Below are 27,806 nucleotides of genomic sequence, written 5' to 3' on the forward strand. Positions count from 1 at the left end.
TAACTTTTGACAAATGTATACACTAATGGAACCAAAGCTGTAATCAACATACAGGACATTTCCATCACCCCATAAATATCTCCTAGTTTTATTTTCAGTCCATTCACCATAGGCAACCACTGATCTGCTTTTTGTCATTATAGACTAGTTTTGTCTGTCCTAGGATTTCATATGAATGGCATCGTATAGAATGTACTATTTTTGTGTCTGCTTATTTCACTCAGCATAATGTTTTTAAAATTTATCCATGTTGGTATACAAGTAGTTCATTTTTTAAAATGTTGAGTAGTAATGCATTGTATGGCTGTATCACAGTTTATCCATTCACTTCTTGATGAACATTTTACCTATTATGAGTAAAGCTATAAACATTCATATAAAAGTGTTTTTATGAAGATATACATTTATTTATTTTGATAAATACCTGGCAATGAAAATGCTGGATTATATGGTGTGTGTTTAATTTTATAAGAAATGTCCAAACACTTCTTCAAAAGTGGTTGTACCATTTTATACTCCCTCCAGAAGTATATGAGAGTTCTAGTTCTATATTATTATCAACACTTGGGATTGTTGGTCTTTTTAATGTTAGACATTCTGATGGCCAAGTAGTAATATCACATTGTTTAGTTCGCATTTCTCTGATGACTAATGATAATGAACATCTTTACAGGTGCTTATTGGCCATTTGTATACATATATTTTTGAAGTTCTCAATTAAATCTTTTGTTCATTTTTAAATTGGGTTGCTTGTCTATTATATGTTCAAAATAGAAGACTTTTTTCAGATATATGTATTGTGAATATGTTCTTTTAGTCAGGGGATTTCCTTTTCAGGTATTTCAAAGAGCAAAATTTTCAAATATTGGTAAATTTCAATGTATCAATTTTTTTCTTTTATGGTTCTTTCCTCTCCCCTAAGGTTATAAGGAAATTCTCCTAAGGTTATAAAGAAATTCTCCTGTGTATTATTCTAGAAGTTTATACTTTAAGCTTTTACATTTAAGTATATGATCCATTTGGAACTAATTTTTGTATATGGTGGGACGTAAGGGTTGACTTTTTCCTGTAAGGATATCCGATTGTTCCAGTTCAATTTGTTGAAAAAATTACTCTTTCCACGTTGAATTACCTGGACTGTTTTGTTGAAAACCAATTGACCACATATGTGTGGATCAATTTGTAGACCCCATATTTTATTTCATTGTCTGTCCTCTCACTAATATCACACTATCTTGATTACTATAGTTTTATAATAAATCTCGAAATTATGTAGTGTAAATCCTCCAGATTTGTTCCTTTTCAAAATTGTTTGACTATTTTAGGACCTTTGCATTTTCATAGAAATGTTACTATCAGCTTGTCAGTTTCTACAAAACAGTCTGCTTGCATTTTGACTGGGATTACATTGAATATGTGGTTTAATCTGGGGGAGAATTGACCTCCTGAGAAAAGACTCAATATTGAGTCTTCTGATCCATAAACGTGGCATTTCTAGCCATTTATTTAGGTCGTATTTAATTTCTGTTAGCAATATTTGCTAGTTTTCAGTGTACAGGTCCTGTAGATATTTTGTTAAAGGTATTCCTAAATATTTTATGGGTTTGGGTGCTATTGTAAATAGTGTTTTAAAATGTAATATTCTACTTGTTTATTGACATTATTTATATAGAGATATAATCGATTTTTGTATATTGACTTTTATATCCTTCAACCTTCCTAAATTCACTTATTAATTTTTGTAGCTTATTTGTAAGTTTATTACGATTTTCTGTATACATGATTATGCTTTCTTGCAAATAAAGATAATTAAAACTTTTTTTCTTCTAATTTGTATGTCTGTCTGCCTGCCTACCTGCCTGCCTGCCTCCCTCTCTCTCTCTCTCCCTCCCTCCATTTCTTTCTTCCCTTCTTCCGTTCTCCTTTTCTTTCTCTCATTGCGCTGGCTCATATCTCCAGTTCAGTATTGAATAGAAGTGCTGAGAGTGGATATCATTGTTTTTTCCCTTCATCTGTAGGGGGAAAGTGTTCAGACATTCACCATTAGACATGATGTTAGCTGTAGGATTTTCATAGATGCTTTTTATCATATTGAGGAAGTCCTCATCTATTCATAGTTTGCTGAGAGTTTTTATCATGAGTGAATGTCAATTTTGGTCAAATGTGTTTTCTCCTATTAGATGATCATATGACTTCTCCCCTTAATTCTGTTAATAAGGTGAATTACATTGATTTACTTTGCAATGTTAAACCAACCTTGCATTCCTGGGATAAATTCCACGTTGTTGGCTATATTATATTGCCAGATTCAATTTGCTAATTTTTTGTTAAGTGATTCTGGCCCTGCATTTATGAGAGATGTTGATCTAGTTTTCTTTTATTGTAATGTTTTCATCTGGTTTTGTTTATAGAGTAATGCTGGCTTCATAAAATGAGTTGGAAAGTGTTTCCTCCTCTTCTATTTTCTGAAAGAGTTTATGTAATATTTGTTTTATTTATTCCTTTAATAATTAATAGTAAATCCATCTGGTAAATCCATCTGGCCTTGGGGCTTTCTTTGTGGGAAGGTTTTACATTTTGAATTCAAATTAATAGTTATGGGGCATTTAACTGTCTACTTTTTATTGAGTTGAATTTTGTAATTGTGTAACCAAGTTTTTTGATGAATGTGGGCATTTTATCCAACTTATCCAATTTATTGGCATGTCTGCAGTATCTGCAGTGATGTCCTACCTTTCCTTCCTGATATTGATAATTTGCTTCTTCTCTATTTTTTTATTCATCAGGCTACATAGGGGCTTATCAATTTTATTGAACTTTCCAAAAAAACCCACAGCATTTGGTTTTATGATTTTCTCTGTTGGTTTTCCATTTTCAATTTTATTGATTTCTGCTTCTATCTTTATTATTTTCTTCCTTCTACTAATATTTAATTTAATTTGCTCTTTTTCTATCTTATTAAGTAGAAGCATGAATCATTTATTTTGGACCTTTAAAATTTTCCAAAATAAGAATTTAAAGCTATAAATTTCCCTTTAAGCATTCCTTTAGTTGCATCCTACAAATTTGATATGCTGTGGTTTCATTGTATTTCAGAACAGAATATTTTCTAATATTCCTTGTGATTTCTTCTTTGATTTATGGATTGATTAGAAGTATATTTTTTTAAATGTACAAATACTTGGTGATTTTCCAGGTATATTTTTGTTATTTATTTCTAGTTTAATCCTATTGTGGTCAGAGAACATACTTTATTCTATCACTCCATCTAAATCTTTGGAGCTTACTTTATGAATGAGAATATTGTCTTAGTAAATGTTGCCTAGACACTATGTCTGTTCCACAGTGATTGAGTGGAGAATTCTATAGTTATCAATTAAGTCAAGTTGTTGAGAATGTTGTTCAAGTCTTCTATTTTTATTGACTTTTTTTGTCTGCTTGTTTTATCAATTACTGAGAGAGGATTGTTCAAATTTACAACACTAATTATGGACTTATTCCTCCTTTTAGTTCTGTTAGTTTTGCTTCATGTAAATTGAAACTCTATCTTTAGATACACACATATTTATGACTGTTTTGTTATCTTGATGAACTGACATTTTCATCAGTGTGAAACATCCTCCTTTGTTCCTGGTAATATTCTTTGTCCTGGAGTCTACTTGTCTGAATTTATATAGACACTCCAGCTTTCCTATGACTAGCATTTAAATGGTATAAGTTTTTCTATCATTTACTTTTAACTTCTTTACCTTTATATTTCAACTGTGTTTCTCACAGGCAGCATATATTTGGTCATGCTTTTTGAAAACTTAAATCCTATTTGACAATCTCTGTGTTTTAGACTATTTACATGTAATGTATTTATTGTTTAGGCTATTTATACTTAGTGTAATTACAGATATGGTTGGGCTTGAGTCTATCATCTTGTGCTTGTTTTCTATTTGTCCCATCTATTCTTTGTTCCTTTTCATTTCAATATCTTGCCTTCTTTTGGTTAATTTTTACTATTCCATGTTTCTCTTTTTAAATTGTTAGTTATACCTCTTTTTAAAAAGAATACTCTACAGTTCTACAATTACAATATGCACCTTTAACTTCATAGTCTACCTTCAAGTAATATTATACTAGTTTACACGTAATGCAAGAATCCTGTGCACTTTCATTTTCCCCTTCCCATCCTTTTAGTTTTTTATCAAATATTTTACTTCTATATATATAGAAAGTTGTTTGTAGTTATTCACTATATTTATCATGCCCAGAACTCTTTATGCCTTTGTGTAGGCCCTAGCATCCATCTGGTATCATCTTCCATCAGCCTGAAGACCTTCCTTTAGCTTTTCTTTTAGTGGAACTCAGGCAGCAATGAATTCTCTTATCTTGTGTTTGTCTTCAAAGAGTCTTTATTTCATATTCATTTTTGAAGGATATTTTCACTGGGTCTAGAATTATAGGTTGACAGTTTTTTTCTTTCAGCCTATTAAAGATGTCATTCCATTGTCTTCTGGCTTGCATTGTTTCTGACGAGAAACCAGTGATCATTCTTATCTTTGTCCCCCTGTAAGTAATGTGTATTTTTTTCCCTGGTTGTTTTTAAGATTTTTCTCTTTATCATTGGTTTTCATCAATTTGATTATAATGAGTTTTGGTGTTATTTTCTTTGCTTTTATTTCGCCTAAGATTCATTGAGCTTCTTGGATCTGTGGGTTTATAGTTTTCATCAAACTTGAAAAAATTTGGCCATTGCTTGTTCAAATTTTTGCCTCCACCCCCACCCCCACAACCTTGCTTCTTCTGGGCTTTTAACCACATGTGCTGTATATTGCCTGATATTTTCCCACAGCTTACTGAAGCTCTATTTATTTTTCTTCCAGTACTTCAGTTTGGATAGGATCTGTTGTTACATCTCTGAAATCACTGATCTTTTCTTCTGCATTGTCTAATCTTCCTTTAAGCCCATTCTGAGAATTTTTAATTTTTGATACTGTATTTTTAATTTTTAGAAATTCCATTTGGTTGTTTTATTATGTCCTTCATCTCTGTCCTCATTGTGTTCATGTTTTACTTTGAATATGTCTATAATAGCTGTTTTAAAGTCTTTGTTTGCTAATTACCTCATCTCTGTAGTTTCTGGGTTTGTTTATATTGGCCAATTTTTTTTTCTAATTGTGGGTAATATTTTCTTGGGTAATATTTTCTTGGGTAATATTTTCTTCCCCTTTCAAATATCAAGTAATTTTTGACTGGATGCTAGACTTCATGAACATTACATTATTGAGTGTCTGGATTTTGCTGCCTTCCATTACAGTGCATTGAAGTTTGTTTTGGCAGCCAACTTACTGGTGGATCAGCTTGACCCTTTCAAGACTTGTTCTTATATTTTCTTAGGGTGAACCTGGGCTAGCCATTTCCCTAATGTTAGTTTAGCCCAACTACTAAGGTGTGACCTCCTAGAGTCTCAATTGAATATCCCAGGTTTTCACTGAGTTCCCTCCACTCTGGCTGGTTGAAGCTCAAATATCTCTCAGCCCTGTATGAGATGTAGGAATTATTAAGCTTACAGATCCCCCATAGTTGTTCTCTAAGCAGCTTAATGGAGTTTTGCCTTACACATGCTCAGCTTAGTGTAAAGCCAAAGACCCAAAAGGATTCCTACTCAGATATCTGGAGCTCTTTCTTTGCATAGATCCCTCTTCTTTGATACTCTACCCAGCAAATTTAAGCCACTTTGCCTTTCTAAACTCTGTTTTTTTGTCCCCTCAACTCAATGAAACCACCCTACTGTGCATATCTTTCTACCTCTAGGACCAAGACCTGGAACTTGCTTCCAGGAAGAAACCAAGAGTAATTGTAGGACTCACTTCATTGTTCTTCTCTCAAAGGTCATTATCCTGTACTACCTGTAGTCAAGTTTCTTAAAACAGTTGTTTCATGTATTTTTCTAGTTTTCTAGTTATTTATGGTGAGAGGGCAAGTCTAATACCAGTTACTCTGTCATTGTTGGAAGCAGAATTCTTGTCTGCCTTGTTTATGCTATATTTTTGTTTTTATTTTCAAATAAAAGGAGGTCTGTCCTGAAAATATTTGCCATATGGTAAGGTATGTAGATTGTCCTTGCATCAGAATCAACTGTGTTGCTTTTCCGAATTACAGATACCTGGGTTTTGAGGTTCCAGGCATCATATTTTAAAAACCTTTACAGGTGATTTTTGATACACAACAAAAACCAATAATCACTGGTCTAGTAAGCTTAAATCTAGTGTGACTTCAGTGAACTTAAAGGAGGTATTCTACAACCTGTGCTTAAGTTAGTGACACCCTGTAAAAATAGAATCAAAAGTTAGAGGAGTAGGACCTCCTAGATATCCCCACCATCCACATATAAAGCATTAATTTCTGGCAGAGCAGGAGTTTTTGGAGCTCTGATCAAGTGCTATGGCTGTTTCACGTTCTAATTTGTTTGTACCTGTGCCATAACAGTTGTTATGTAGTTTAAATATTACTTTTATCTAAAAATGTCATGAACTTTTTCTTAATATTTATAAAGTGATCTGCAAATATTCTCATAATACATGGATTCAGAGATGGTTAGCAGATTTCATCTTGTATGCCAACTCTGTTTTGATTAGTGGTGACTTCCTGGAGCTCAGTGTTGAGAAAGATTTTAAGTCCAGTTCTGGACTCAGCAGGAAAGAATGCTCTTATGGATTAGTGATACCTGTCATGAGTTTGGGATTGGAGGAATGGGGTACACGTTCCATGTATTTGCAACTTCTGTACTGGTTGAAGGCACTCTTTCTTCTCTAGATTTCTCTAATTACACAAGAAAACTTGTTGCTACTCTATCTTGACTTTTCCACATGTAGGAAACAAATATGGAATGTCTTTATTAAAATTATTTCTTCATTCATCCATTCCTTACTCATTCATTTCCTCTTTCTCTCTCTCAAAAGATATAATCAATATGATATTATGTTATTATAGTAGTAGTTCTAGTCTGTACTTCTTTTTAAATGAATAGACCCATTGTGTATTTTTTTTAAGGTCACGGTTCTGTTGACCATATTTTCCTGAATTCCAAATCAGACACATAATCTTATTCCTGGCCTAACAATAGGATAGAAGAATTGAAGTTGGGACACTCTTAGAAAATTTTATAAAATGTTCAGAGCACAAATTAGGCTCAGATCATTAATAACAAATATTTTTGAATTATAATTAGACATGTAACTAAGAATATCTTCTCATCTGCAGATTTTTATATATTAGGCCAACCATGGTCCTATAGGATTAGAATATGGTGACTTAGAAAAATGTCCTACTTTCAAACATAAAATCCTATTACATTTTTTTTTATATGGTAGAATATTGTTAGCTAAGTGCCTTGGGCTACAGAATCATCTGGATGATGATAAGTAATTGTAATTCTCTTTCTGATCTGTCTCAGATCACTTGGTTCTTGTCCTCATTCTGTGTGTATACTGTGTTGAGGAGTTGGGTATTAGCAAACTAGCAGAGGTTTAGACTGTGGGTAATGTGTGAGAGAGATGCATTTCATTTGGGCAAGAAACTCATCTTTTCAGTCTCCACATTTAATGGGGATGGGTGGGAAATGGAATGGTAGAGGTTGCCTTACACTCATTTCAGTTATTATTAATCTGAAACACTTCCTGGTGCCAAAAATCTAGATGTTTAGCATAGTATACTATAGTGAAAAGAGCACAGTTTTGAGAACCAAGAGATATATGTTCTAGTCGCAGCTTGTCATTTACTAACTCTGTGACCATAGCAAACTACTTAACCTTTTAAATTTTAACTTACACATAAAATGAGGTTAATAATCTGCTGTATCTATCCCACAGGGTTGTTGGGAGGATCAAGTGAAAACATAGATGTAAAAACTTCTAAGAATTTACTAATGGTATATCATTGTGAAATAATATTATGGTATTGGGTATGCCACCTTATATTAGCTTGTCTCTCCCCATGGGAAAATGGATGGGGTTGTTATATCTTTGCTTAATTTAAAAATACTTCATAGATTGAAAAAAAAATAATTATTTTAGGAAACCTTCTGATGATGGTTCTATTTAAGGAAAACTAGTGAAGTATCTGCTGTGTTTTTCCCAGGGCACGAATAATGTCAGTGAGAAATACTCATCAGCTATGCTTTGCTTTACAGCTTGGAACCCCATCCACTGCCAGCACACTGAATGCCACAACGCAATTAACAAACCAGCTGTGAAGGTACTGTTTTATTAGACATGGTGCTATATTATATTGTCAGTGGTCAACTTATCAGGAGCAAATTGCTGAATGAAATGGAGATTGCATCCTTCTCTGTAAAGCAGAAGGCTGTACTCTGTGGTCATCTCAAATTACTGTACTCTACTTTGATCTGACTGTACTCTGGTGGATTGGTTCAAGACAGAGCAGTGAATAGTGATATCTGCAGATTTGGCTCTGAGTTCATAACCAAGTGCTGTGGAGAACTGGGCTAATTATCAGAATAATCCTGGTGAAACACTTACATAGTCCTTGACTGATTTCTGTCTGGGCTAATAAACTCAGGGAGATGTACTTTGGCCCTGTTTTCATGTGTTTGCTACAAGTTATGAGTGGTCTAGTGTGTGACTATGTGAATTCAAGAGTCGTAGGACAAAAACAGAAAATTGTTAAGTCTTAGCTCAGATCACAGATGTGAGTTAGTTAAAATGACTGAGAGGTAGTTGGACAGCAAACACATGGAAAATTACAATGGAGGTAAGGGAACAGTGGTTTAGAGAGATCAAGTCACTCTCCTAAGGTCACTCAGACAGAACTAGGTACCTTGACTCTCAGCCTTATTCCTTTGCTACCACATCTAATTGGTTCTGTCCTGTTATAATCCCGAATCTTTGAAGTTGAAAATTGAGAAAAATAATCACACCACTTAACAAAATTACTTATGGTATATTTGTCGGATACAACACTTGGCTGGAGAGACCTGTGTCTGGATTTACAAGGGTTAATTTTTATATTCTGAGGAGTGGGATTTAGGTCAAGTGATTAGAGTTCAAGTTGCTTTTTAGAACCTATTGTCAAGGAAGTTTGCCTCTCTTGTTCTATAGAGAGGTAGATTGTAAAGATTATCAAATAATAGAAAAATAACACTCTCATTTTATAGAAACAGAGTAGAAGAGGTAAAATGAGATAAAAAATATAAATATAAATGGAAACAAAAAGAAATCTAAATGGAATAAAGCATGTATTTCATATACCAAAAGTGGCACAGGAGTGCCAATTATCACATTGTCATCTAGATATATCTTACCAACAAAGGACATCCTTATATTATTATACTTGATCTCTGCTTTTGATGAAAGTAAATTGAATGAATTTATGATGAGAAAGAGCAGGTGAGGGTAACCCACCAATGGAAGCTTAATCCTCTCCCATTCTACGATGTGTACTCTTCCTCTGAACTTCCATAAACATTTGGGGTTCAAAGGTACTTTTCTTTGGTGTGAGGACATTTTGAGCTAAACACAGGTGAGTTCCTATATTATTCAGCTTAATTCTTCACAGTGGTGAGACTTTCACAATTCCCGTAGTTTCTATATCTGTCCTTTCTTCTTTCTGCCTAAGTTACAATGCCCTCTTTTCGTTCACCCAGACATCAACAGAAAGGAGGTACTGAAAATCTGTTTAATTTTTCCAGTTATTTTTTCCTTGATTTTATGTCAGACTGCATTCTCGGGAGTCCTCTGACTTCCTGTTTAGTAATGGTTTTTGGCTTCCTTCCCACAGAAGTCATCATGAATTAGAAATTCTCCCTCTCTTTAGGCAAACAGCCCAGTCTACTCCTCTGGCCTGGCCTCACTTTTCTCACAGGCTGTTCCCTATAGCCAGTCCTCCAGGATAAGCCAAACCATCCCACTTTCTGTCATTTTTTAATTGAGGTAAAATTCACATAACATAAAACTAACCATTTTAGAGTGGACATTTCAATGACATTTATCACATTTACAATGTTGTACAACCACTACCTCTATCTAGTTCGTAAACGTTTTTCTCACCCGCCCCAAATTTTACTTTCTCAACCCCAGTTTTCTTAAAGGGCTTCCTTTTACATTTTCACTCTATGCTTCCCAGAAAGGGAATATTCTTGTTGACATTTCCTGTGCAGGGGCTGTTTTTGCACTACCACAGGTCCGGCTCAGGGTTGTTCTTTCTTTACAATCTGAGCACTCCACAAACCCACCGAAGTATGAGCATATGACATGTAGATCAAGGGTACCCAACATCCAGATGCTTACAGAATAATGTTAAATGAAAAGGAAATTATGAAGTGTACAGTATGATGCAACTGTAGTTTAAAAATTACATGTATGAATTTTATATTCATCTTCATAGTGAACACCAACCAGTAATTCTCATCAAAATGTTACCAGTGATTGCATTGAGATGGAGGGTTAATGAGTTATTTAAATTTTCTTCTTTCCTTTTCTTCATTTTCTGAAGCCTCTACCTTGGGCATGTATTATATTTGTAGACAGAAAATAACTATTTTTAAATGTAACAGTCAGATATGAACATATTAATGTGGATGTAAACTGACCTGTTCAGTGTGGAACAGGATTGACACTACTAGCCACAAATCTGAAGGGTCATGTTAATTCATTTAACATGTCAGAGGTCAACTAGCTAACCTTTAATGACTCTTTATAGTTCTAACATCCTAGGAGTTTTTCCTTTGGGATGGAATGAAAAAATATCTTTACGTGACGGAGGTATCAATGACTCATTAGAAATGAGAGTAAAGTAACTATACTGAAGAAGAGGTCTACATGCAGTGCATGGGAAAAACTCAGGGAAAATAGATTTATTTTCACAAAAAGCCTAATATCTCCATAATAGTGAGTTATACCTCTTGGCAGTAATGAACCAAACTTGGGTCTGCTCGCCTGTGTGCAGTAAAGCCAATCTACTGATACTGGCTTGTGGTGAAGGAAAGCACAGCATTTATTGTAAGGCGCCATACAAGTAGTCTGGGACAGCTAGTGCTGAAAACACCCAAACTCTCTGGCGGGCAAACCATTTATAAAGGCCAGGTGGGGGCGGGGGGGAGGGGTCGCAGGGTCTGTGAACAGCTTGTGCACAATTCTCCAATTGGTTGATGGTGAGGTAACACGACGATGTCAGAGGGGTTAACATTATCAATCCTTAGGTGCCAGTAGGTCTGGGGGCTACAAAGTGCTCGTGATCATCAAGTAGTTAATTTCTTCCATTTAGTGGTGGTTTTAGTATCCGTAAAACAACTCGGGAAATGTTTATCAGATACTGTTATATAACTAGGTATTTCGGAGAGGAGCTACAGCAGAGGATATGGGGGAAGGGTCTGTCTCGGGAAGGCCCCATAAGGTCCTGCTCAGTTACATAATGATTTGCCAAATAGAAAAGCATTATATATATATATATATATATATATATTTTTTTTTTTTTTTTTTTTTTTTTTTTTTTTTGCAGTAGGTTACAAAAAAGTACTTTTAAGGCAAGAGCCAAAAGTTATGATAGGATCCTAAAATGACAGTGTGTTGGAAATTGTAGTTCATTATAGCCCACTCTGCTTTTTGGTTTTACTTGGTCCTATTTGAAAATCACTTTATGAAATATTTGAATCCCAGATAATTAGCTAACACAGGAGTCAGCAAACTATGGCCGCAGTTAAATTTGGCCTGCTGCCTGTTTTTGCAAGTAAAGTTTTATTGGAACACAGCTGTGCTCTTTTGCTTACATATTGTCTCTGGCTGCTTTTATGCTACAACAGCAGAGTTGAGTAGTTGTGACAGAGAACTTATGCCCCATGAAGCCTGAAATATTTACTTCCTGGCCATTTACAGAAAGTTTGCCAATCCCTGATTTAACACACCAGAAAGTAGTTATTCACTGTACCAAAGGAAGCATGAAACTTACCTAAGGAAAATTTTCACACTGGGCCTTTAGCACCAGGGAATATATAATTTACAGATTTTGATGGTATAATTATTTAAATTTAGGAATTCTAACTCTTATTTCCCCAACCATTGAAACTCCTAAGGGTTTTAACTTTAAACGACAGGCTGCTTGGGTCATAAGTTCGGTTCATTTATCCCCTTCAAATCAATTAAAAAAAAAAAAAAGCCGAAAGAAAAGGCAGAGTGAAGTTCTAGAAGAATTTGTGTACTAGGCATGTTAACTGCATACTCAGCTGTAGCATAGATTGATTATTTCTTGAAGGGCAGGACAGAATTCAAAACGACTTTGGGACTTCCCTGGTGGCGCAGTGGTTAAGAATCCGCCTGCCAATGCAGGGGACACAGGTTTGAGCCCTGGTCCAGGAATATCCCACATGCCGCGGAGCAACTAAGCCTGTGCGCCACAACTACTGCCTGAGCTTTAGAGCCTGTGAGCCACAACTGCTGAGCCCGTGCTCCACAACTATTGAAGCCCGTGCGCCTAGAGCCCGTGCTCTGCAACAAGAGAAGCCACCACAATGAGAAGCCCGTGCACCGCATGAAAAGTAGCCCCTGCTCACCGCAACTAGAGAAAGCCCACGTGCAGCAAGCAACAAAGACCCAACACAGCCAAAAATAAAATAAATAAATAAATTTATTTAAAAAAAAAAAAACCCACTGTGGTGGGACTTCCCTGGTGGCGCAGTGGTTAAGAATCCACCTGCCAATGCAGGGAACACAGGTTCGAGCCCTGGGCCGGGAAGATCCCACATGCTGCAGAGCAACTAAGCCCATGCACCACAACTACTGAGCCCACGTGCCACAACTACTGGAGCCTGCGCACCTAGAGCCCATGCTCTGCAACAAGAGAAGCCACTGCTATGAGAAGCCGAAAGCCCGAGCACCACAATGAAGAGTAGCCCCCACTCGCCACAACTAGAGAAAGCCCAAGCACAGCAACGAAGACCAGCGCAGCCAAAAAAAAAAAAAAAAAAAAAAAGGACTTTGGTAAGTCATAGACATTTAAACCAATGCAAAGTACAAAATTCATTTTTTACTAGTCATTGAATGTTTTGTCCATTTGATTTAAAACATCCAGATATTTGAAATATCCTAATGATCAACTTAAGATTAATACTTTAATCTCTGTACTTACACTAATGAAAAAGGCGTAAATAACTCAAAACTGAACAGAGCACTACAGGGTTAAAAGAAACTACAGTTCATATGTGGAAGAAAAAAAACTACCTGAAGTTGAAAGTTGGCTATATAGAACTTATTCTAGAGTAAGAAAAGTGAATCGCTCAATGTTAGATTTAATGCTAAGTTTTCTGAATGAGGTCTGTCTTGAGAAGCAAAATTCTCTACTGCCAGCATTTTGGTAACAGTTATGATTTTTAAATCTTAATAATACATTTTCCTTTTCCCGAAGAGAGATTACTGTGTTTACTGCATTAAAGAAGGAGTTACTATATGAGTAATACAGAAGCAATTTGAGCAGCCACTGAACAAGATGATTTTTTTTTTTTTTTTTTAGTTTATTTTTGGCTGTGTTGGGTCTTCGTTGCTGCGCACGGGCTTTCTCTAGTTGCGGTGAGCCGGGGCTACTCTTTGTTGCGGTGCGCGGGCTTCTCATTGTCGTGGCTTCTCTTGTTGCAGAGCATGGGCTCTAGGCACGCAGGCTTCAGTAGTTGTGGCACGTGGGCTCAGTAGTTGTGGCTCGCAGGCTCTAGAGTGCAGGCTCAGTAGTTGTGGCGCACAGGCTTAGTTGCTCCGCAGCATGTGGGATCTTCCTGGGCCAGGGCACGAACCTGTGTCCCCTGCATTGGCAGGTGGATTCTTAACCACTGCGCCACCAGGGAAATCCACAAGATGATTTTTTATCTTTATAGAATGAGGGTGGATTTCTTTTTTTAAAATAAATAAATAAATAAATAAATAAATAATTTTTGGCTGCATTGCGTCTTCATTGCTGTGCGCGGGCTTTCTCTAGTTGTGGCAAGTGGGAGCTACTCTTCGTTGCAGTGCGCGGGCTTCTCATTGCGGTGGCTTCTCTTGTTGTGGAGCAAGGGCTCTAGGTGCACGGGCTTCAGTAGTTGTGGCTCAGTAGCTGCGGCTCACGGGCTCTAGAGCACAGGCTCAGTAGTTGTGGTACACGGGCTTAGTTGCTCCGCGGCATGTGGGATCCTCCCGGACCAGGGCTTGAACTCGTGTCCCCTGCATTGGCAGGCAGATTCTTAACCACTGCGCCACCAGGGAAGTCCAGAGGGTGGATTTCTTGACACTATTTGTGACTTGAATTGCAAATAACAGGAGAAATGAAAAATCACAGCAGCCACATTTAAACCTCCAATGTGGGAAAACAGTTATAGGTTGAATGGGTTTTACTGAAAATATTTATTCTACTTTGCTTTTGAAAATCTATTATCGAAACATTTGTATGCTTGATATAGGGAACGTGATAAAACAGGACAGGAGAGTTCATTCTGTCTTTTCATGTGTTTCAGATGTGTATAGACCCCTCCCTGTCTGTAGCTTTGGGTGATAAACCACCCCCATTGTATCTCTGTGAAGAATGCAGCCAGAGGATTGCAGGGTAGGTATAAGAAAAGAAAATAGGGCTACAATGAGAAGAGAAGAATAATCACTTCGACTTAAATTGGTTATGTTACCTTCATTTTACACTAGCCTCTCTGTGTTTTTAAAGGTTAGTTTGTCAGATATTTAATATATATCAAGCTTTCCTTTGAAAAGATTTCAGCTTTGAAAAATTGCAGTATTTCTCTCCATGTGACAAGAGAAAGCAATTCCACTTAATAAAGCAGCTCCACTTTTCAAGTGACCCTGTGAAAAAGGCCACAGAGAAAAATAAAAGAAAGCTGTGGTTTTCAAACATGACATAAAATTCATATGGGTTTTCTATGCTTGTTCGTTTCACAGAATCACACTCAGCTTTGTACAAATCATGCTGTATTTTGGTTGACTTAATTAGCATCTGGAAAGTATCATTTAAAGATAACTGAATATGATGAAATGCCTATAATTTATAATTTAGATGGAATGCATTAGACATTTAAAAAGTTTACTATGATAGTGCTCTTAATTACACATCCTTTACATTAAAAGCCTTTTAGCAATAGTGTGCAGCTTATAAGCATTCATGTGGAAGGGTAACATTGCAACAAAGTTCAAAAATGAATTCTGTTTTTCTTTATAGGGACCACAGTGAATGGTTGATTGATGTTCTTCTGCCGCAAGGTATGGCTTACTTCAGAAGGGATGAATAATGAGTAATCATGACTAATGGCACCGTTGATTTTTCTCCTTTTGTACTGTTTTATTTTACAAAGACAGCAACCAAAGTATTACTTTCTGTGCATATTCACTGATATTAAGCATGATATCAGTCTTGCTTGTAATATACCCACACATTTAATAATGAGGGAAGAGGTATCATCTCCACCACAATTAGAGGTAGGTGTTGGAATTAGGATTCTGTATGACCAAAGCTGGATTCTGCCTTAAGGGGTTTTCTGTGTATATAACAGGTGTTGCCAATGATACGTTTGCTGTGCAAGTCAGAAAGGAAATAAGGAACATCAGTGTGGAGAGCATCAAATAATGGGTCTTTCTCCTGCCACGGTTACCAGCTCTGTGTTTTTAGGGAAAATTATTTAATCGCTCTGAGAGTCAGTTTCCCCTTCAGTAAAATGGGGATAAATATATCTGACCCATCTCAATGAAAAGACGAGATTGTAATGCTTGCAGTTTGTTATAGTTCTGAAAGCTGTGCCCGATAAGTTGGCAGGTTGCAGACAGAGTGTTTCCCTACACATGGGGAAGCAGGTATTCCAGCCACCTAATTGCAGGATGAAATGACCAGGAAAAATACTTAGCAGAGGAAAGATGAAAAGTGGAAAAAGCTGGGGGCATACTGAGCACAGATCAGGCACCCAGGAAGAACTTGATGTATAACTTCAGAAGTAGATAATAAAAGAATTTTTATGAAAGGCCTTATTTAAAAAGAAATGTAAAAACCTCATGTTAACTAAATTCGGTAAACACTTTTTTCAAAACTTAAGGTCTTTGCCTGATGATAATTATACTCCTTCTTTGTAGTCTAACTCTTAATATTAGGTTATCTTAACCTGAAGAAATAAATTGTTTAGTGAGTGCTCTGCATCTGTAAAATGGGTCAATAACGTCAGCCTCTATATCCTTTAAAGAGACATTTAAAAATTTTATATAAGAATATCTGTAAAAAGATTTGGGCTTATATGGGTAAAGGTAACCTTTTTTTCCCCTTAAATTAGTGAACTTCCAGTGCTCCGAGGTAAAACCCATAGTCAAGTTCTAAACTACGTTTTAAATCTCAGATATGTTGCTGAATTCTGGCCATCATCTGCAGATGATATTCATCTGTGGAAGAAAACTGATAATAACTTTTCATTATTTATCCAGAGATGTGACCCATTAACCTCAGGTTAAGATAAACTCCAAGATATCAAACTGTTAAATAACCATTAATTATACAGAATCAGTTTTAACAACTGAGTTGTTAATTTCATTGATTTGACATCCGCTAATTCATAATTTCCAGACAGAGTTTGGCAGACATTTATCTTTGATCTTTTTAATAAATTGTGACATAGGCGTTTAGTCTATTTTTTGAGCACTTCCTATTTCAGGGGAAATGATAACAGATTCTTGGAAAAATTATTTTCAATTACTCTCAAGCATCAGTTTTCATGGAAATAATTGGTATGCCCACTGAAAAGAGTTTTTATCCATTTATTAAAGTCAATCCTGAAGTACTAAAGTAATTTGACAGCCTTACTCCAGCTGGCCAATCCATGGGTTTGAAATTGCTTTCTCTTAAATAAGCCTGCAGCTGGTTTTGTACCAGTTAAGGACTGATGTAAGTTGATAGTTTGAGTCTAATTCATCCAAGTTATTAAGTTTTTTCCTATAGTTCTAATATAGAAAATCATCTCCATGGTGAAACTCTAAGTATATCATATCAACTCAGTGTCATAGCATAATGGAAGAACAGTAGACAGGGAATCCAGGGACATTTGCTCCAGATTGGCCTGTACCATTGATGGCCTGTGTGACTCTGAAGAAACCATGTAACCCTCAATTTTGTTCTCTGTCAAATGAGGGGGTGAGGTTAAAGTTATTTGATCTGAATTCTAAGTCATGTCTGAGAAGATTGAATTATTTCTAAGAATAGGTGAAAATATTTGCAACCTCATTAAACATACCACAGGTATTTTTAACCTCATTAAACATATGTAGATGACAGTTTATGAGAGAAGGGAGAAGCTGTTTTGGCCAAGTCTGGAGGTTGTGTTACTAAGCTTGTTTTTGCTCACCTTGGTGGCTGCCCTTATTTAAAATGGGCTCTCTTTCTTTGTTGATATTTTGTGTACCTTCCCCTTACAGCTGAAATATCTGCTATATGTCAGAAGAAGGTAAGAGCAAACCATCTGTGTGGTGGGGCATGATTTGCTGTGTTTGTATGTAAATTCATTCATTGACATCTGCCTCATTTCTGCACCATGGTTTCCCAGTATGTACATGTCACTGTATTTGTGAAGGGGGAAAGGAAATAATTCAGCATGCAAGATTGCTGTGTCTGGATGGTCTCTATTTACATTTCTGCTTTTGCTTACCCATCTATGCACAGTGTTTTTGAAAAGTAATCTGAAATAAAAGCATATGTGTAACTCTGGGATAGAAGCCTAAATACAAAAAGGTTTGAGTGACAATGCAATACATGCAACTTAACTTTGGTAAAGGATGATCGTGTTTGCTAAAAGTCTTTACTGTTTGGAAGTGGAATGCAAATAGTCTAATATATGTGTGTCAGAAACATACCCAGACCAAGTATATATGGAAAATATTAATTTATATGTAAGTTGAATGATATCTCTAGTTAACGATTCCACTTTCGAATAGCCACTGTTCATGACAGTTTCCCTAAGCCATTTCCATCTTCTTTTCTTGCTCCAGTTGTTGAAAAGTACAAGAGAAGGTAGTATGGTGTCATCCAAAGAACTTTGGACTAGTTGGTTTTGATACTTGGGTTCTGGTCAGCTCTATTCCCACCTAGCTATGACACTATGTACAAGTCATTTAAGCTTTCTGGGAGTTGGTTATGAGTGGATAACTTTGGAGGGCTGTTTCAGTTATCTATTGCCACCTAATAAACCATCCTGAAATGTACTGGCTTATAACAACAAACATTTATTTGATCACAATGCTGTGGATCGGCAGTTTTGCCTATGCTTGCCTGGGTAGTTCTCTTGATAAACTCCTCTAGGCTCACTCATGTATTGACATTTGCAGTCATTTAGTGGGTTTGCTGGCAACTGGTTGGTCCCAGATGACTTTACTCCCATGTCTGGGGCTTCAGCTGGGATGGCTGGAATGGTTGGGATGACAGGGGTGTCTGGCCCTCCCTCTTTCCATTAGGTGTCTCATCTTCCAGGAGGCTAGGCTGGATTTGTTCACAAGGTATCAGTGTTCTGAGAAACTGAGAGGGGAGGTTGCAAGGCCTTGTGAGCCTGAAGCTCTGTAGTCACACAGCATCACTTCTTTTTTTTTTTACAATGTTAAATGTTATGTTTTATCACATTTACGATGCTGCGTTTCCAAGCATTATACTGTAGAAAGGAGAACACTCATTACTAATTTCTAAATCATAGTTTGTATCATATACCTTTAATTCTAACACAGCATCTCTTCTGCTGCATTCCATTGGCCAAAACAAGTCCAAAGGACAGCTCCGTTTCAAGGAGTGGGGAAATAGACTCCTCCTCTTTATAGAAGGAGCAGCAAGAATTTTGTGGTCATATTTAATGTACCACAGTCTACCCCCTGGGCATCATTACTTACATTCTTTCCACGTGCCAAATACTCTCAGCACCTTATAAGACCTCCGAAAGTCTTACCCATTTATGGCTTCAGGCTTAAAGTCCATTGTCTTATGATCTGCATCTGGTCTGGTCACTGATGAAACCCCTCGGGTACGAATTTTCTTGAACCAGAGACCTGTGAACTAAAAAGGCAAGTTACATACCCAACACAAAATGTGAGACAGGGATTGGATAACAGCAGTAGACCTCTGTTCAGAAAGAGGAAGGGGAAGCAGATAGCTGTTACTAGTCAATAGCAGTTCCAGCCATGAACATGTCAACAGTTCCTCTGTCTTTAAGGAATAGCAAATGTGCCTTGATTAGGATCTGATTTTGCTTCCTGGGAATAGTTTCCTAATTCATTTCTTTCCTGGGATCTTTGCTCCACTTTCTAAGACATCTTTCCTTTATAATAAGAAATGGCCCATGTTGCAGCTGAGTAACCCTCTCAGTCTGCTTCCTGCATGTAGAAGTTGGGGTTCCATAGACCTCTTTTCGTGTTGAACTGTGTCTGTCCCGTTTGGTCTGCTGGTGGTGCTTTTGCTAGTATGCCTCTCTTTAAAACTTTGTGGATTTTCAATGAATCTAATTGGGGTTCAGTGCCCTCAAAGCCACATCTATAATTCTTTTTGAGTATAGAAATGCCTTCTATACTTTGGGCATTTCAGCCCTTAACATTATTGGAAGCCCTGTTCTAGCTGAGAGGCTCAACTGGGCATCGCCTTACCTAGCTTTCTGAAGTTTTAACAAGGGATCATATAGTCATTCAGCATACGTTTGATTTCATTTTTATTCCGAGGCTATTTCCTACTTTGAGAATCTTTTACAAGCTGGAGAGACTAGGATGAGAAACAGTTTTCTTTCTAAATTGGCATTTCCTGGCTCTGGTGTTATACGTAACATGCTTGACACCCAGGGTGGATCATTTTTTAACATTCCCCGCCTTTATATGACAAAATTATTTTCAGTAATAAGGTTAAAATTAGCACATTTTTATTACTTATCCTTTAATAAATGTTGTGTTTTATATGAAAGTTAATTTGGAGAACTTTCCTTAAGTTCCTAATAGATCAGAATTGTTTGAGCTTGCTTTGGGCAAAGTTTGTGTCTTTCAGTACTACATATTCAGTACTACATATTCCTACATTTGAATAGTAGGTTTGAGATAAACATCAAGATTGTATCAAATACAGCATTGTAAATCAGCTATACTTCAATAAAAAAATAAATTAGAAAAAGTTTGTATCAAATAAGCATCAAGAGACAGATGCTTTATTTCAATTCTGCTGTTCTATGAGACCACTTGGAATTATTTATTTATGTTTAAAATTCAAAGCAGTGAAACAGAGTGGCTAGAGCGAACCTTTGAAAACATGCCCAGCTGAATCTGAACCTAAGGGAAATCTCTCTAATTTACTTTTGAAATGAATGCATGTAGCTGAGTCCACAGGGTTTAGGACTGATTGTGGCTTGGAAATATATTATTAAAACTTAGTAGGAACCACAGCAATTGTTTAGAACTTTGACCAACCAGAGGTTATTTAGGGGCAAAGTATTTTATTGCTGATATTACTTAGAATTGATGGCACATGGGGATAAGGCAGGTTGACTTTTAGTTGATATTCCAGATACTAACATACGCAGTATGTCCAGATACTACCTAAGAAATCACTCAAAATGTAGCAGCATGAAACAACAACTATTTAATTATGTTTACAGATTCTGAGGGTCAGGGATTTGGACAGGGCACAGGCCACAGCCTATCTCTGCTTGATGATGTTTGGGGCCTCATCTGGGAAGACTTGAATAGTTAGGGGCTGGAATTATCTAGAGGCATCTAGATCGTATGTTTGGGCTCTGGGATGGGGTGACTTGAAGGCTGGGCTTAGAGTAGAGACTTACACATTGCCTCTCCATGTGCCTTGGCCATGGCACAGTTCTGAGAAGAGTATCCTGATGAGGAAGCTTCTGAAGAGAGAATATTCTAAGACAGCAAGTTGGAAGCTGCATGTCCTTTTAGAATTTGCCTTGGGAGTCATGTGAGTATCACTTCTGCCATGCTCTCTTGGTTGAAGCAGCCACAGCCCATCCAGATTCAAGGCTCATGAAAGCATATCTGAGGAACTAAACCAAAAGAGCCTCACCCACAGCTGGACTTAATTTAGATGAGACGACCTTGGACCTCCAGCCAGGAATTTGCATGTGGGAAGAATGTAAATAATTTGTGACCAGAAAATAGGATTGGAAATTGTAAGCCTTAAATGTCGGGACTTTATTATAGCTAATAACTACCCACTAAACCCATATCCACATCCTATTGTTTATGTAACAGTGGGAATCCCAGAGGAACAAAGACTAACTACAACTGAAAGGAAGAAATAAACACTAACAATATACTCCGATATAATCCACCCTGCTAGTGATGTGGTTTGGTTTGGTTTGGAGAAACCCCAAACCAGTAAGGATTCATGTGCTTCCAGAATGAAATTTAGTATGTGAAAGAGAAAGAAAAGGCACAAAGCAGGAAAGATACCTCACTTGGAGAAGTCAGGGCTGACTTGGATGCTGAAGAAGACTTGGGCTTCAGATGCAGAGGAAGCACACTGTATTTTAACAAATAATTTTCTAAAACTTGTTAATAAAAGGGAAAAAAGATCATAAAAAATTTAAACTTGCTTTTATGATTTATTGACCCGAGTCCTGTTCAGAAAATGAGATTTCCCAGCACTCGTATCCAAAGCCTTGTGCTAAAATCGAAGTGGAACAAGCCTTACTTTGAAATGGTTGTTCCGATAGGCAATTCAATACACTATCAATGTTTGGATATAGGTTTTGTGCTTGCCTTCTTCCTTCTTCTGTCTCCACACTTCCCAAGATATCTGTCATGGAAGGTTCTCAGTCTTCCCCAAGCCCTGAGTTCATAATGGCTTAGGATATTATTTCCCCTATTATATTCCATTTTTTAAAAAAAATTTTATTGGATTATAGTTGATTTACAATGTTGTGTTAGTTTCAGATGTACAACAAAGTGATTCAGTTATACATATACATATATTCATTCTTTTTCAGTATATTCCATCTTAATAAGCTCTATTGAAAGACTGAAATGCTCTCTTGACACAAGACATTGATTATGTGGTGGTGACATCTCTAAAAGGCTTGGGCACAGTTTTGTGCAGAGGTCAGGGATATTTCCTGATTGCTCCTCAAATTGCATTATGTGGGCGCTGCCTTTCTCCCCTGCTTCTTGTCAGGGCAGCTCTGATAATAAACCCCCCTGAGCTTCAGAATCTCTCTTATACTCCACCACTTTTCTCACTTCATCTGTTGACTCCTTTCCTCTAGTTGATGTCAGCCACTGAGTCTGTGAATGGTTCTTGCTGTGTTTTGAGGTTCCCGTGGTGTCCACTGACATATTCTCTAGGTCTTGATAGAAACAGTGCCGGTGGGGATGGACAGGCCAGCTTTGGGGTCATCAGCTCGGTGCAGCACAGCTCCCTGCCTGTTCTTGAATGCACCAAGGACAGATGAGCTGCAGTGGAAATCGGCCCTTTAGGTGGTGGATAAAATAATTTTGAAAGTTTATTTTAAGGGTTAAAATTGTTTATTTCCGACTCTGATGTGCCGTGATGCATTCTCTCTGGACCACAGTTTTAATTTTTTTCATATTTCTGCTGAAAACTCTTGAAATGCTAACTTGAAATAATCCAGGAAGCCCCCCATGCCCCATGGCTGAGGTCACTTTACAGAGGACTTTTCAACACAGTTTCACTCATATTTAGAACGTTTCTACCACTCACACTAATAGAAACCACTTCTCACCTTTATTTTTAACTATAGCTGAAATCTCACTGGTTAGAGATGACCTGCATTTTGGAAACTAGTGGCACTTCAGAAATGTGCTGCCACTTCCAGTGGCCCTTTAAGTTTCCATTTGTTCCAATTAGTAGCCAAATTTACCTCAGTGGTGACTTTTAATTGATTTCACTCTTTTTCTTCTAGAACTGCAGTTCCCACGTTAGGAGAGCTGTTGTCACCTGCTTTTCAGCAGGGTGTTGTGGTCGTCATGGAAACAGGCCTGTTCGGTACTGCAAAAGATGCCACTCAAATCATCACAGTAACGAACTGGGGGCTGCCTCGGAGACCCACCTCTATCAGACCTCCCCTCCACCCATCAACACTCGGGAATGTGGTGCCGAGGAACTTGTCTGCGCCGTGGAGGCCGTGATTAGGTAACAGCTTCATTAGAAACTTACCCTGAAAACACTGCCTTTGCTTTGAGACACCCTGTTCACATTGAGATGTGCAAATTTATTTATTTATTTTCATTTTAAAAATTATTTATTTACTTATTATTTATTTTTGGCTGCCTTGATCTTTGCTGCTGCACGCGGGCTTTCTCTAGTTGCAGCGAGCAGGGGCTACTCTTCATTGCGGTGTGCGGGCTTCTCATTGCGGTGGCTTCTCTTGTTGCGGAGCATGGGCTCTAGGCGCGTGGGCTTCAGTAGTTGTGGCGCACGGGCTTAGTGGCTCTGTGGCATGTGGGATTTTTCCGGACCAGGGCTGGAACCCATGTCCCCTGCATTGGCAGGCGGATTCTTAACCACTGCGCCACCAGGGAAGTCCGAGATGTGCAAATTTAATTCAACTTCAAGTGCCCTCAGCCGGGCAGCTCACCTTCCACAATGTTGCAATGACGATGTTTTAATTCATTCATTCAACAAATATTTTTATGTAATGCCAGTTATGTGCCAGGCATGTATCAGACACTTGGAAGACAGAAGAGAGTAAAATGTAACCTCTGCTTTCAAGTTACCCATGTAGGGACTATAAAAACAGAAGAACGAAATTGCAGTCCAGTATGGTGAGCACAATGCCAACACAGAGTCGGGGGTATTAGGGGAATGAAGTGGAGGCGCCAGTCAGAGTGAGGGGTGGGAATAAGGCTGTCCCAGACATGACTGATAGCAGTGAGGGATGGGAGAGCTCTAGATAATTCGGTACTGGAGTAAGCCAGAAGGCTGTGGAGTAAGACAGGGGCCTGATCCTGCAGGCTTCTGGCTTTTTCTCCTTCTGTCACACACAAAAAAGGAAGCTTTAGATGTGATAACCTCTAGATTTGTTCTCTTTTTGTATAATATGCACTGAGGCAAGATTTTTAAAAATTAAGAAACAATATTAGAATGCAAGTTTTAAAGCTAGGGACTAAGTCTTCTGTTTCTCTTATCCCAGTGGCTGACACATGTAGAAGTGCAATAAATGTTTGCTAAATAAAACGTTACAGAAAGTTTGGAAGTAGAAAAAAAATCAGCCGTACTGCTGTCATCATCATCACTTTTGCACATGTTCTTCTAGGTTTATTCAAATGCATACTTTATTTATATAACTGTAATCACAGTGTATCCACATTCTTTTAGATGTAAACTTATACCATTAGCTCTTTTCCATGTTGTGTATTTCCACATTTATCCTTTTTAGTGCGTACGTAATATTTATCTAGATTATTTTCCTCCACCATTAGATATTTCAATTTCTTCCTTTTTTTTTTTTACTGTTAAAAATAACTCTGATAACTATTTTTGTGTATAGTGCTGTTCCTATATTTTTTTTCTTAGGGTAGATGACCAGATGTGGTTGACTGGGTCAAAGGGTCTGAATATTTTAATGGTGCTTGATACATTACCAAACTGATTTTCAAAGAGTGTATGTGAATTTCATACATCACTGTATGAAACTGATAGTTTTTGCTACACCCTTGCCAACATTGGGTATTATTTTTTTAAATTGTCATTTGCTTAGCAAGTTGAAAAAGGAATCTTCGTTGCTCACTGTCAGGTCTTTGAATACTAGATATTAAATATTTTTCCATCTGGGTACCAGTTCCTCAGTCTTTCCTTGTATTATGCATTTGATGTCCACACAGCTTCATATTAGATATAGGAGAAGCATTGATATCTAGTGGGATGGTTGGTGAACTAGAAGCCAGAAGGCATCAGTTCTGCTTGATTCTAATTGATTGGAGGAAGTAGCCTCTTTGTGCCTCAGTTTGTTCATCTTTGAAATGGGGATGGAGTAGAAAATAGTAAGGAAATTAGGCTCCTTCCAATTTAAAGGAGAGCAATGAGTGATGCTTGAGTACTCATGAAGTAATTGCTCTGAATAGGTCATGATCTCGAATGTGTTTTTTGGCAGTCTAACTTGAAATCTGTCTCCTTTGGCAGCTTGTTGAAAGAAGCCGAGTTCCATGCTGAGCAGCGGGAACATGAGCTCAATCGCCGGCGGCAGCTGGGCCTCTCCTCTTCCCACCATTCCCTGGATAACGCTGACTTTGACAACAAAGATGATGATAAACACGACCAGCGGCTACTCAGTCAATTTGGAATATGGTTCTTAGTAAGAAAAGAAGTTAACTCTTCTCTGCTTTCTTATGTTTCATTCCAACATTGCGCTGATGAGGAATTTCTTCTGTTCTTTTTAAAGAAGTAAATAGTAAATAGTGAAAAATTAAACTTAGCATAGGGACTCTATACTCTAGGACAGTGACTGCACATTGCATTTACCTGGGAAGGCTTTTAAAAAATGCCATTGCCCAGATTCCATCCCAGAATCTTGGGAACTTTTTAAAAAGCTCCCTAGTTGATTCTAATGAATAGCCAGGTGTTGAAACCTACTGTGCCAGACCCTAAACTGTTGGAAATGCACAGTTTGACAATAAACAAGTGGGAAAGTTGCTAGGGTATATTGTGAAATATTGGATTCAATATAATTTACAGATCATTCATCCCATCGACATGAAATTTTGCTTGAAAGTTCAGTCTCTGTGGAGCTTTTTGTGTATTTACGGCAAGTCTGCAATACAGCCAGAAAAATTATAGCCAAACCAACGCAAGGAATTTGATTGCTATTGACTGATTCAACTGCAGTATTCATTCAGTAAAGATCAAACATACAGATCCAAAGTTCCAGGCATGCTGAATTTGCCAGTTCTGCAGAAAAGCAGACTTTTGTTTTTGTCCATTGGAGACATGGACTAAGTCTCCAAAGTGATACATCTCTTTTATGCTTTCACACATTTTTTTGGTTTTGTTTTGCTTTGTTTTGTTTTACTAAATTGGGGTTTAATTGTTGATTTCGCATGTCTTGCTCCTAGAACTTATTATCTAATGACATACTGACTACTATTGTGAACTCCTGAAGGCAAAGATAGTGTTTTACTTATTTTTTATATTCCTGAATGCTACTTCAGTGCTTAATAAGAGATTATTTCAGAATGATTGAATTACTAAATGATGAGCAGTTTTGGAAAGTCTATTTATAATGTGGTGAACTGGAGGGGCTCTAAGGTTTCAGAATTATTACTGATAGTAAATTCTTGGCTAAATCTGATCATTTTAGAACTGAAATGTATATAGATTATTTTTTTACTGAAGATATTTATGAAATTTCACTTTGTAGACTTAACTTCTTAAAAGTATCTAGTGCAGATTATGTAACAGATTTCTTATATGGGAAAAGCTTATAGGGAGGTGCAATCTTGAGGGGAAATTCTTACAGTCCATCTCTCTCTGTAGAGGAGAACACAGTTTCCAGGCTAAGTGGTCCTCCATCAATTTTAAAACTGCCCATTTTACCCCTTCATTTTTCTGATGAGGACAGAGAAGCCCAGAGAGGCAGTTCAACTTGCCCACAGTCACTGCTAACAACCAGTTAGTAGCAGGAGGTGGTTGGGACACAGCTCTAGTCCCAAACTCTGACTGAGGGGCAGAGAGTGCCTGATTCAGCTTCTTCTGAAGGCCAGTCTTGGACTTCTTAACATACAATTCCTAATAGCCAAAAGGAAAGTGTACAGTTAAAACTTTGGACAGATCGGAACCAAGATGGCGGAGTAGAAGGACGTGCTCTCACTCCCTCTTGCGAGAACACCAGAATCACTACTAGCTGCTGGACAGTCATCGACAGGAAGACATTGGAACTCACCAAAAAAGATACCCCCACATCCAAAGACAAAGGAGAAGCCACAGTGAGACGGTAGGAGGGGCACAATCACAGTAATATCAAATCCCATAACTGCTGGGTGGGTGACTCACAGACTGGAGAACACTTATACCCCAAAAGTCCACCCACTGGAGTGAAGGTTCTGAGCCCCACGTCAGGCTTCCCAACCTGGGGGTCCAGCAACGGGAGGAGGAATTCCTAGAGAATCAGACTTTGAAGACTAGTGGGATTTGATTGCAGGATTTCGACAGGACTGGGGGAAACAGAGACTCCAGTCTTGGAGGGCGCACACAAAATAGTGTGTGCATTGGGACCCAGGGGAAGGAGCAGTGACCCCAGGGGAGACTGAACCAGACCGACCTGCTAGTGTTGGAGGGTGTCCTGCAGAGGCAGGCGGTGGCTGTGGCTCACCATGGGGACAAGGACACTGGCAGCAGAAGTTCTGGGAAGTACTCCTTGGTGTGAGCACTCCCAGAGTCTGCCATTAGCCCCACCAAAGAGCCCAGGTAGGCTCCAGTGTTGGGTTGCCTCAGGCCAAACAACCAACAGGGAGGGTACCCAGCCCCAGCCGTCAGCAGTCAAACGGATTAAAGTTTTACTGAGCTCTGTACACCAGAGCAACAGTCAGCTCTACCCACCACCAGTGCCTCCCATCAGGAAACTTGCACAAGCCTGTTAGATAGCCTCATCCACCAGAGGGCAGACAGCAGAAGCAAGAAGAACTACAGTCCTGCAGCCTGTGGAACAAAAACCACATTCGCAGAAATATAGACAAGATGCAAAGGCAGAGGGCTATGTACCAGATGAAGGAACAAGATAAAACCCCAGAAAAACAACTAAATGAAATGGAGATAGGCAACCTTCCAGAAAAAGAATTCAGAAAAATGATAGTGAAGATGATCCAGGACCTTGGAAAAAC

At 37.8% G+C, this 27,806-nt stretch overlaps 1 protein-coding gene across 3 annotated transcripts in view; it reads left to right on the forward strand.

Moving 5' to 3' along the window:
* The window catches only part of UNC79 (unc-79 homolog, NALCN channel complex subunit), a 209,582-nt gene that overhangs the window by 33,470 nt on the left and 148,306 nt on the right, over positions 1-27,806 (forward strand). For all 3 annotated transcript variants that reach the window (XM_059915826.1, XM_059915827.1, XM_059915828.1), the window contains exons 5-10: positions 8,180-8,244; positions 14,480-14,568; positions 15,190-15,230; positions 17,418-17,446; positions 22,895-23,124; positions 25,114-25,285. In XM_059915826.1, the coding sequence (XP_059771809.1) occupies positions 8,180-8,244; positions 14,480-14,568; positions 15,190-15,230; positions 17,418-17,446; positions 22,895-23,124; positions 25,114-25,285 (626 nt within the window). The remainder of the gene's footprint in view (positions 1-8,179; positions 8,245-14,479; positions 14,569-15,189; positions 15,231-17,417; positions 17,447-22,894; positions 23,125-25,113; positions 25,286-27,806) is intronic.

This window comes from Balaenoptera ricei, chromosome 2 (assembly GCF_028023285.1).
Source record: "Balaenoptera ricei isolate mBalRic1 chromosome 2, mBalRic1.hap2, whole genome shotgun sequence".
NCBI classification, from domain to species: Eukaryota; Metazoa; Chordata; class Mammalia; order Artiodactyla; family Balaenopteridae; genus Balaenoptera; species Balaenoptera ricei.